Genomic DNA, 12402 nt, shown 5'->3' on the forward strand with positions numbered 1-12402 from the left:
CATCGAACGTGTTATGGTGAAAAATGACCGGGACAACCTAAGGCCACCATGATTCAATATCCTGTGTAATGTAAACGTAGCAGCTGGAGCGGATTTGATATGACATTTCTCTGAGGTGAACCATTCAGTTTTGTTTCCTCTTGATTTAATAGACTGAGAGATAGAGCGTCATTAAACACATGGAGCCAAGAGCGGTGATCTCACCTCACAAGCTTGTTCCTCATCTGGAGTCTGGTTCGTTGATCAATATGCCCTGTCTGCATCAACTGAAGTATGAACTTAGAAGGGTTTGTGAGGTGATGTATAACATATTGATCTTGCAGGAGTCTTGAAGGAGTTCCTCTGTGTGAAATGCGCCACGGGTTGAATCCGGGCCAAATTACTTGCAGTGACTCCACTTGCAATGACTGGTTGCACACTTAAAGTAGTTCACCCAAAAATTCAAATTCTGCCATCTTTAACCACTTCAGCTCTGCAGCACAATTTGCATTTTTTTAGAGAATTGGGCATATCTTAATTTAAAAGAGCACCCTAACCAAATACATTGGAGTAAATTGATAAAAATGGTCTCATTTTATAGAAAACACTCTAAGTTTTAACACAGTATTGGAAAAATGCATATATTATATTTTATCTATTCACAATTTTATGATAAACATATATATAAAAAAATATATTTTTATTTATTTTTAATTAATACTTTTTTATCTGTTTGGTCTACATTCTTTCAGAAAGTTTCTGTTGATTCCACTAATTGGCATTTTTTTTCTCATGATATCACCTTCCAAAAAAAAGTTATTGAGATTTATCGTTCCAAACTATCTAATATCTCCTACTCATCTGCATTGGCATAAGCCTGCCACTAGGAAATCGGAAAGAAGGCTCCGCCTCTTCAACTTTGTAATGGGAGATCTCAGGCTCTGATTGGCCTAGAAGCATGACGACATGTCTATAAAGAGCTGAGATTCTCAGCTTTTTTTGACATCTAACACAATACGTGATAACGCCATCAGAAATCGTGGCTAACATCAACAATCAAAACTAAGAATAATAAGAGTATTTGTCTGCATCACGTTTTGATCTGGACATCGGTGACATATTACTGTCGTTTGGCCATGCTTGCTCACAGACATGTGAAAATAGTCTAAATTTGAAGCAAACAACCTAAGGAATGAGTTGATATAGGCTTTCAGGCTAGTAGCTTCACGAGTTTGTGATCGAACAGGAATATGACTCATGTGTTTGCTTGTTCAAAGGAGTCATTTCCATTTTTGTGATTCTTTTGATTACAAAAGTTACGGTAAATTATTGGATTGGTGAAATAAACTGCTCAGTGATATACTCTAGGATGAGAGCTTTCATTTGATATATGACTTGTCTATTTTTGGTCAGTTCGTTTGAAAAAAATATGAAATTTTATATAATTTATATGATTTTCGTCATCGTTCGTATGTTCGTATGTATAATACGCCATAAAATGCAAATCATTTGCACGCGACAAACAGCATGCCATAGACACGCCAAAATGAGTTTTGCCGTATACATTCCACGACATTGCACACTCGTACTATTTATACGCATTTTTGTAAGAATACCCTGGATAAACAGCCGTGGCCCACCTGCACCTCCGTGCTAGTCAGAGTGTCTGAATGCTGAAATTACTAATTCCTACTAGTAAGGATAAATTAGCCAACTTAGCATTTATTTTGAAACCTTTCTGGTCTCTGTCCCTCAAGCACATTATTATACTGTTATACATTTGATAAGACAGCTTTTTAGATGGATACTGACTGAAGCTTTTTAGGATGGGTAGAATGTTCGATCTCTGACCCCTTTTGTTTGCCAGCTTCCATGAAGCTGTGTTTGCCGCCAACTGGCAACCCAGGGTGCCGAGATATAATTGAGTAAACTGCCAGTGGGCGGAACCACACAGACCAAAACAAAGATGATTGGCAGGCACAGCTGCCAAAAACAACAACAACAACAACAACAACAAAAAACTTACAATTAAAGTAAAATATCTTAATTCAAATTAAGTGCAAAAACAATAATTTTACAGAAATTTACATTAAAAGTTTTATTGAAAAACACTTATTTTACAGATTTTTTCCCTTGTTTAAATTAAGATAGTTTACTTTAATTTTATGGTTTTTGTTTTTGCTTTTGATTTTTTAATACAGTGCACATTTCAAAGGAGAATGACTGTAGCATTGTTTTTAGAGAAACAAGTAGAGAAACTTATCATGTGTCTTATATATTTGCAAGCATATTATAGTATTTTTAAGCTTTAGTACTGACAGAAAAGCACATACAGCACCTTTAACTCACCAGAAACCAGTTTGGTTACAGCATTCTTCAAAATATCTTCTTTTAGAAACTTGTTTCTTTGAGGCTGAGTAAAGGATGACATTTTGGGCGAACTGGCTCTTTAAAACATATAAATTCTGGGTTCAGTATAAGTTAGGTCAGTTTCCAGCATTTGTGGCATAGTGTTGATTATCACAAAAATAAACTGAAAATATTTTTTAAAAAAAGCAAAAAATCTAAAAAAAAAAAAATCTAGGTTTGAGTGAGGTAAAAGTACTTAATGCCCCAAAAACATATGCATGTTGACACTTTTAGTGTTAAAAAATTATTTGCTAACCTTTTTTTTTCTGTAGCATTATATCCAATGCTACAATGTTGTCATGAAAACCAGAGCAAATCTCAAATAATACACAAGTTATAACACAAATTTGTTTGTGTGCTTTTATAAGTTTCACATTTCTTTTTTTAAGTCAAATGGCCTCATTTACTTAATTTCCCCCATTCACTTTGGTTTTCTTTTTATTTCTTCCTCTTTTTTTCTTCTTTTTTTAAAGTTTTAATTGTTACGGTATGCCATAAGGACTGTTGATTAAGTTGTTGAGCTTAACTTGTATTGATCGTGTAATATTCCATTTACGGCTACAATTATAGACCCAACAAGAGCTATTCATTCCTGGAAAAATAATTCCAAGAGAAAGAAATCAATAGAAGTAAGGGCTATAATTTCAGAAAAGTATATTTGAATGTAATCGGCCTGTACTTAAACTCTGAGGCGTGAACGTTATAATCAAATGACAATGTTCAGAAATTTCCCCATTTTGTAGTTTTGCTCTTGTACATTCTGTACCAGGCACAAATCCAACTTCTTAACCTGTGCACATGCAGGCTAAAGACATAACATTTGCTATTTGCCAACATGCTAATCAAAAGCACAGCAATTTAGCCTGATTTTTTGGCAGGTTTTTAGAAGGAGATGTCCAAACTCCACTTATGGTCATATTGCATAGCATATTCTTGACATCTCTGAATAAACAATATAATTGTGCATGTGTCTGCCAAAATAATATTTTAGTATTATTTTGCTGTTGTTGTTGTTGTAGTTGTTTGTAGTAGCGGTAGTTTACTTCTTTTGTGGTTGACTATGAAAATAGTTTCTGTTTCTGTTTACAGATTAATCTCACAATCTAGTAATCATTTATCTACAGGAGACAGCGTCGAATGTGCAATCAGCAAAAAACCTCAGAGGTTTCCAATATCTAAAACTTAATGGACCTGAACGGCCCACATGCTTTGAGTCACAACCCCACATCTGGGACCAGGTAACTTATGATAAGGAGAGGGTGACTTTCCCCCTGGATATGACCTCATATGAGCTTAGTTATCACATTCTCAGTCTGCCCTGGTTTAAACTATTGTTCATTCACCCGCACCTTATATGGTCTAGCTGATGCAGTTGAATGAACTGGAACCGAACGAGTCGCTGCTTAGAGTTCTGGTTTTGATGTCACAGGTTTGTCTTTAGGCGTCTGACTATCCAGAGCTATTGATAGGACTGGTTCAATACTTTGCATGGATGTGTCAACAGCAATTTGAACGGGACCGAGTGAGAAGAGACGTGTTTTTAAGCAAGTGTTGTGGGCAAAGTCTGTATGTGGGGAGCAAGATGAAATGGCTGAACCGGTGTTATTAAACACTGAGCTGGTACATTCAGTTTATTTAGACCTTTTTCACGTTTTTAACAACGATATGTTTTATGCAGTGTTTAATTCATTCCAAATGTTGATGACATGTGGTGAAATGTTACTAATATCGCTAAATTGCAGTTAGAATGTCTTTAAATGATTGCTTGGATTTTAATGCTTCCATAAATTCAAAATGAAGTGCATTTCCTTTGTGAAAGGGTAATTTATGATCTTTCACTGTTATGATCTTATGTGTAAATCAGGGTAATGATAAGCTATCCCATGACAGTCTGTGATTAGGAGTCTGTTCCTGTCTCCGGATCATTATAGAATTTGGCCTTTTTGCCTTTTCCTTTTAGTTTGAAGTAAATTATTATTAAAAAAATTTCCATTGAGGAGATTTGTATCATGACTTGCAGTTCAAAATAATAATTGGGTCTTGATATAAAGGACATATTGAAACGCATGACTTGGACAGAACAAAATTGTTTTGTCTCGTGCACCAGCTTTCCCCTACTTGTAGTAGTCCTAATGTTCAATATTTATTTCTGATCACAGATCCATTTCTTCAGGGCATTGGGGGGTGCAAACAAAATAAACCAAGCATGGAGACCACAAATATTTGACAACTTAGAGAATCTTGCTTCTGTGACCTTAAGGGCCGCATGGTGTCGTGGAGGTCATTCAGAGTGCTGATACATTTTGTGCTGTGTTTGTTTCTTCAGACCGCTCTGGTGAATAATGGCTATATTGTGGCATTTGCAGAAATTTACATTTATGTAGCGCTTTTATAACACTTTACATGGAAGGGGGGAATCTCCTCAACCACCACCAATAAGCAGCATCCACCTGAATGATGTGACGGCAGCCATATTGTGCCAGAAATACCACCACACACCAGCTGATTGGTGGAAACGAGACAGAGTGATGAAGCAAATCAATATGGGGATGATTAGAAGGTCATGACGATGGACAGAGGCCAATGGGCAATGGGTGAAAGCCCTACACTTTTTCCAAAAGGACATCCTAGGATTTGTATTAACTACAGAGAGTCCGAACCTTGGTTTAACTTCTCATCCGACAGTGAATTTTAAACTACTTGGTGTGAAAAAATTAGACCGCATAAGGGCCAAAGAACGTAACAAGATACGTTCCAAATCATAGTTTAAGATCCTAGTGCTAATCTTCTGGTACATTAGAACAGTAATACATAAATAATCTGGTGGTACTTCTTTTTAGCCACTATGCTCCAAAAATGTGGAATTCTCTACCAAATGAAGTGAAAGAGGCATCCAGTTTTTAAAAGGTGGGTTAAGACATATCTTTTAAAACTTGCTTATCAGTATAAAAATATGGTGTGAAATTGCAAGTCAGTTTATTTATATATACAGCTCTGAAAAAAAATTAAGAGACCACTTATCATTGAGAAATCCATGTTAAGTGGTATAGTGGTATCTTAGTTTTTTCCTTATATATATATATATATATATATATATATTATATATATATATATATATATATATATATATATATATATATATATATATATATATATATAAGGAAAAAAATAAGATACCACTTATATATATATATATATATATATATAGAGAGAGAGAGAGAGAGAGAGAGGAGAGAGAGAGAGAGAGAGAGAGAGAGAGAGAGAGAGAGAGAGAGAGAGAGAGAGAGAGAGAGAGAGAGAGAGAGAGAGAGAGAGAGAGAGAGAGAGAGAGTGGGGGGGGTGAAATTGCATTGCCATTTTCTTCATTTTACATTGTGAAACTTTTTGTGTGTTCCCGTTTTTTAGGCTTGTGAAGCACTTGGAGTTGCAATCATGTATGGAAAGTGATATAAAAATGCAGGTTTATTATAGTATTATTATTACGTATAGCATGTCCAACCACTTTTGCACATTTTATTATGTATTATTGGCTTCTAAAGCATGCAATAAAACATCAGCCCCTTTAACAAGCTCTGTTGTTTTTCTTTTTCATGCATTTTTCCTTTTTCTTTTTTCATTTAATTTTAATTGTTTTGTTAATGCATGCAAGACATGCAGTGAATGTACAAAACAAAAATTCAATCATTATACCTCACAAATCGATTTAGGCTCATCAAAAATACATTTCATGCATCAAACTCCTTTCCTTTAAAAAAAAGGCTTTGGAAATTACCTTGGTTTTGCATCTGCTTTGTTTCTGCCTCTGTTGCGATTGGCTGCCTCTTCTGTTGTGAAGGCTGGGGCTGTATAAAAGAAGAGTTGTAGGAGGAGACTGCATTAAGATTGTGAGGATCTCTTTTGTGACAGACTCTTTTTCTCTAGCGTTGGATTTGTACTACACACCAGCACCATGTGTAAAGGGCTCGCAGCCCTCCCTGCAACATGCTTAAAAAGGTATGCGCATTCTCAATGGAAATTATAAAAGATATTCTTATTATTAGTTTAATATGTTTTTATACTCGGTATACTCTCAAGTGGACTGATGGCACAGTGTTGTTGTTTTGGTATCAGTAATCAATATTTGCTTTAAGTAATGGGAAAAAGAGATGTGTTTTATTATGCTTGTAATAAATTAGAAGCAGTCCTTCGGGAGATATTTAAGAGAGAATACACCACTTTTAAGTCACTTGTGCTTTCCATAATTTCTAATGTGTCTAAAGCTAAAAGATTAATTGAATTACATAATTTCTTCAACAGCGCCAAAGACATAAAGCATAAGATTGGCTTCCTGCTTCAAAAGCCAGATCCACCTCAAGAGCAGAAAACTTTGAAGGAGAAAGAGAAAGCAAAGGTCACAGTGGTGAACAGGTAAGGCTGCTTATTATTATATTATATTATATTATATTATATTATATTATATTATATTATATTATATTATATTATATTATATTATATTATAATACACTCAAAAATTGTGTTGTTTTAACCAAATTGGGTTAAAAATTGTCTTTAAAAAATTAACCTAACTGCTGGGTTTGTCCATATTTGACCTAAAAGTGGGTTAAAACAACCCAACATTTTTTAGAGTGTATTATATTATATTATATTATATTATATTATATTATATTATATTATATTATATTATATTATATTATATTATATTATATTATATTATAGAATAGAACATTTTGGTTATTAATTCTTCATCTGATTGTAGAATCTCTCCTGCTGAAACGGAGAAATGGAAAACATCATTTAACAGCCTGATCAAAAATGATGGTAAGTTTCCAGATTATTTGCTTATGCAATAATAAATGAAAAAATCAGCTCCTGATTAAATATTCGAAACCAGCATGTGTTGCTGATGAACAGGCTGCGGCTTCCTAATGACTTAATAAGAAAGTCTGAGACTTCTGCACTGGCCCTTGTTTATTCGGCCTTGTATTTGCCGTCGGAGAGCCCTTGGCCTCATTAATGTCTCTGTTAAAGGAGACTATGTTTTTAATCGCTCTGACAGGGCATGAACATATTTTTCTCACGCTCCGGAGCGTGTGCTACGTGTCCGCAGACTGCTCTGGTGGCCCCTGAAGATCTTGATGGTTCTGCTCTGGTGGGCTACTGGGGTCATCAACCACTAGGACAGTCCTCAGAGAATCCCCCCCCCCCCAATTTAAAGCCCTGACCTCTTCATTCCAAAACCTCCTCAGCATCCGCTCTCGCTGAATAATGAGATTAGATGAATGTCTTCAGACATTATATTATATTATATTATATTATATTATATTATATTATATTATATTATATTATATTATATTATATTATATTATATTATATTATATTCTTTCCTTTCAGATGGACGGAAGGCTTTTGCGTCCTTTTTACAGTCTGAGTACAGTCAAGAGAACATTGAATTCTGGGAGGCCTGTGAGGATTTCAAGCAAACATCAGCAGACAAGATGAATCTGAAAGCTAGAATGATATTTGATCAATACGTTGATGCCGATTCCCCCAGAGAGGTGAGAGCACTTCTTGACTGCAGTAGGTCTATTCGCCCATCACACGTAAAGTATACTCATAAATCTCCATTCATTTATTTTAGGTGAATTTGGACTCGGCCACCAGAGAGCAGACTAGGAAGAATCTGGAAAGGTGTGACGCATCTTGTTTTGAGGAGGCTCAGAGTAAGATCTTCACCCTCATGGAAAAGGACTCGTACAGGCGCTTCCTGAAATCCAAACTGTTCCTGGAACTGTCTCAACCCCCGATGCACATCAAACCCTGTAGTTTAGAGAAGAAAGGAAAGCAACATATTTCTGACCACAGTCAGTGCCTGCCTAGTTATGCCTAATCTGACCTCCTGTGTGAACAAAGTATAAGACGAACTTTGCCATAATGTGATTTCCACTCACTTGGCTTTGTAAAGCTTGTTCATGCTTATGAATACAAAGGTTGTAATCCAGAGCCAAAATAAACATCATTAGATGGTTGAGCCATTGGGATTGTAACACATTTGCCTTTTAGTCAAGACCTTGTCCAAGACAAAAGCTATTTCCCACTTTTAGCTTTGCAGCAACGTTGTTGCATCTTGTGAGTGATGGTCGTCTTCTGAACGGATTTTATGCAGGCAGTGTATTTACCTACAGCAAAAATAACCCACATCTATATTCAACCTTTAAATTCACTTGAATTGGTTTTGGGAAAACAATACGTGTTGTAGTTTACAACTAAGTGACTGTTACAGACGGAAAAAGGTCTTGTGCTTAGGATTTTATTTGAGCAACAATGAGATCATCAACATCACTAACAATAACCAATTGTATTCTCTTTATTCTTGTAATGTTATGTAGTATGCGTATTTATAGCCTGTATGTTCATGTATAAGCTCTCTTAACTTTAACGGTGACGTAATTTCTTTCTACTTAAAATGTGAACTTTTCAGCATTTCTTTTCTATTTGCCATTCACCACAATCCACAAAATGACAAATGAATGTGATAAATGTGCATGTGCAATGTATTAGCTGTCACTGCCAATGATTCACGACGCGCTCCGTACGACGCGCTCCGTCTCAGCTGTAAGGCAGACTTTACATATCAGATCACAAATGCCCTGGTATAGAATAAATGGCTAAAATGTGAGTTGTTTACATATTTGTTTACTGGTTCCATATTTATTTTTTGTCATATTTATGAATAAAATATCATCATAAAATTCAAATGGTCTCCAAAATACTTTTCGAAACAAATTGCAATTGAAAATGTAGTCTTATTATTAACAATTTTTAGTATATATCGATGTCTCAGTCACATATAGAATGTTTTAGTATTTGCTTTTTAAGTATTTAACCTATCGTGGGTGCCACTGTCCTTGTACAAGGACATCATTTAGTGAATTTCTCGGACATCTTACATGTCACAGTTTTGGATGTCCCGTATAAAGAGCAAGTGATCTCAATGATCAACTGCAGTGATCTCAATGGTCAAATTTAGCATGGAAACATGATAATATTTTGTAAGTATCATTTAAATCTGACCAATTTTTAAATTGTTTGTCATTAATCAACATCTCAGGAAAATGTTATGTTTCTAATCAAAATATGACTTTCTCTTACAAAATAGGCTTTGATTTCATCATTTTTTGATTTCTCAGGACACCGGGACTTAAAGCATGTTAATCAGGCGTTTTCGGAGACACAAGTGAATAGAGAAAGAAATCACATATTTCCAATAAAACAAAATTCCAATAAAATATTAGATATTATTATGAAAATTTTGCCAAGTATTACTTCCATTATTAAATTTCTTTTTTTCATTATATGTTACTCCAAGAACACATTCACAAATTATTTATAGTGTATAGATACATTGCATTGAACCAATTTATTCCCATTTTACCCAGATATTGCATAAACTAAAATGGTAGATCAGTTCATTCCATCATTCATAACATAGTTGAGAAACGTCTTTAAGCAGAGTTTGGTTTTATATCATTTTTTTTTTTTTACACAGCTGAGTCCCAGTGTCCACATTCAAGGACATATTCTTAAACAATGTAATGACTTGAAAAAATACTAAATTCAAAAGACTTTGTTTTCTTGGGTAACAGGAGGTTAATTTGGTTGCTATCTGTATTTCATTACTGAAAAGTTTCTCATTACTGAAACATTTCCTCCACCAAATATATGTACAGTATGTACGTGACGTAATGGAGGATTGCAGTAGGCTACGTACGTGAATGTGGATGTAGAACATCGAGTGAAAGGGTACAGGAAGTTCAGATATCTCAAAAACTATAAGTTCTCTCATGGGTTTTCTCCGATATTAGAATTACAGAGAGCATTTGGAAACAAGACCCTGCTACTGTCTATTTCAATAAGATTACTTATTAACCATTTATATTGACACATTCATCAAGTATTCTATTCGTAGATGCCAGAAACTATTTGTTCAATAAAGTAAACTGATAATGAATGATTAAAGATAGAGGTACAACTCTTCAATTCAATTCACATTTATTTGTATAGAGCTTTTCACAAAGCAACTCTTTACAGTAAAATAAAAGTTTGTTACCTTGACAAAGTGAACGCGACATTACATGCAACCATATGATCATAACTAAAAGTGTTGTTAAGATGTTGATGAAAAGTTGTGAGAGAACAAACAAGCCTTTTGAATTGAAGACATTCAAGAAGAGATTTTCTTATTGCAGAGAGAAAATGCAGAGAAAGAATGAACGATGCAGAGAGATTTATTTTAATTTTTATAAAATGTGCAAGAGGAGGCAGAGCTGGAGTGGGTTCTTTTCGAGATGACTACAGGATGGGAACATTTAGTTCTGCTTTCTTTTGAAGTGGGAAGCAGAGAAAATCGAAGGATGTAAACAAATGATGTGACTTCACTTCAAAGACACATTACATTAAAAGGGAAACAAACACAAATGGAGCGATGAGTGATAATGATTAATATGAAATATTGCTATACATCTCACACAGAGCTGTAGAGTACAAAGGAAATGTTTTCCCAAATGTTTATGATGATTAAAAACACGATTGATGTAGCAACTGTGAAGATAAATTATCAAAAAATGCTTTACTGAAAATCATTAAAAAAAGCATATATTCTGGATAGAGATATATGGAAATAATTTTGACAGCATTATATATATATATATATATATATATATATATATATATATATATATATAAACATAATCATATTCAAATATTTATTGAAAATAACGATTTATTTCTACACAGGCATTTTCTAACTTCCGAGTTCTGCCAAATGTACATGGTTTCTATAGTGGAAATTTTAACCAGAATGGATCCTTTTTTTTCGATAGTGTCTCCAAAAAAAAAAAAAAAGATTGAATCATTAAAAAAACCCACATAAGATATTTTCTCAGTTTTTTTTATTGTTTATTATTTATAATAAAAATAATTGTGAATTGATACAATTTAATTTACATAAATTCAATTTGGCCAACTAAACCAACTTTACATGGCATGTAATTTAATATTTTGCAAGGCAGCAATAAATGTTGTTTAGGAAAATGTTGTGGGGGTGCAATTTTGGGACAGAAAATTATTTCAAAAATGACTTTTTACCCCAAAGGGCCCTATCATACACCCGGCTCAATGCAACACCAGACACAATGCAAGAGTTCTGTCCTAGTTTCAGCCTGATGCAGTTATCTTTTTCATGTCCAGCTCCCCATTGTTTAAATAGAAAATGCACTTGAGCCCATCTGTTCACTCATAGGTGTGCTGGTCTGAAAACGAGGTGTTTTCGGGCATATTGTTGGTGAGTTGCTATTCTGAGGCATCTGAAATCGGCTGTGCCACTGACCAACAAAAAACTGGTGTAAAGTCAATAGCACAGTATTGATTCATTTTGTTATTAAAAGGCTGCGTTAGGAATATGCAACAATAGGCGGGTGCATAATGCTCTTACACTTTGCTTATTACACACAGCTTGACGGGCGCACACAAATATTTAAAGTAAAAGGATTCCGCTCGCAAATTCCGCCGTAAATAGCGAATCCGCCATGGTGCAAGCGCAAGTGGCTTTTAAAGGAAATGTGAGATGAGACACCATGCCAAAACCACACCCATGACTCATTAAGAGACAACACTTTTGGACCATGCGCCTGGCGTGCCAACTGTGTCTTGACTAGGACTTGGACAAAGTGCACCTGCCGTGCCCTTCAGGAATTGACGTTGCTGATGACTGAAGGGCATTGAAGGAGGTTGCAGTTATCCGCACGATCGCATTTTGCATATATAATGGGAAGACATTTCAGTTATTTGAATCCCATAATGCGCTCACTGTGTTTAAAAAAAACCCTACAAAAACAATTGAATCACTATCTACATATCTGTTTTACGTTCCTAAAATAAATGTGTGACTTCTCAGCACCCCATCTACTCTGACATGGCATGTTTTGCCTTTGCCTGCAGTTACAGAGGAGCAAACGA

The 12402-nt window shown here is 34.9% G+C and overlaps 1 protein-coding gene across 1 annotated transcript; it reads left to right on the forward strand.

Annotated features, from left to right (window-relative positions):
• The first annotated feature begins 6254 nt into the window (after positions 1-6254).
• rgs4 (regulator of G protein signaling 4) lies at positions 6255-9111 on the forward strand. Its single transcript, XM_067458440.1, has 5 exons — positions 6255-6381; positions 6685-6795; positions 7145-7206; positions 7780-7943; positions 8027-9111. The coding sequence occupies exons 1-5, from the start codon at positions 6338-6340 to the stop codon at positions 8273-8275; spliced, it is 630 nt and encodes a 209-aa protein (XP_067314541.1). The 5' UTR covers positions 6255-6337; the 3' UTR covers positions 8276-9111.
• The last annotated feature ends 3291 nt before the right edge of the window (positions 9112-12402 follow it).

This window comes from Pseudorasbora parva, chromosome 12 (assembly GCF_024679245.1).
Source record: "Pseudorasbora parva isolate DD20220531a chromosome 12, ASM2467924v1, whole genome shotgun sequence".
NCBI classification, from domain to species: Eukaryota; Metazoa; Chordata; class Actinopteri; order Cypriniformes; family Gobionidae; genus Pseudorasbora; species Pseudorasbora parva.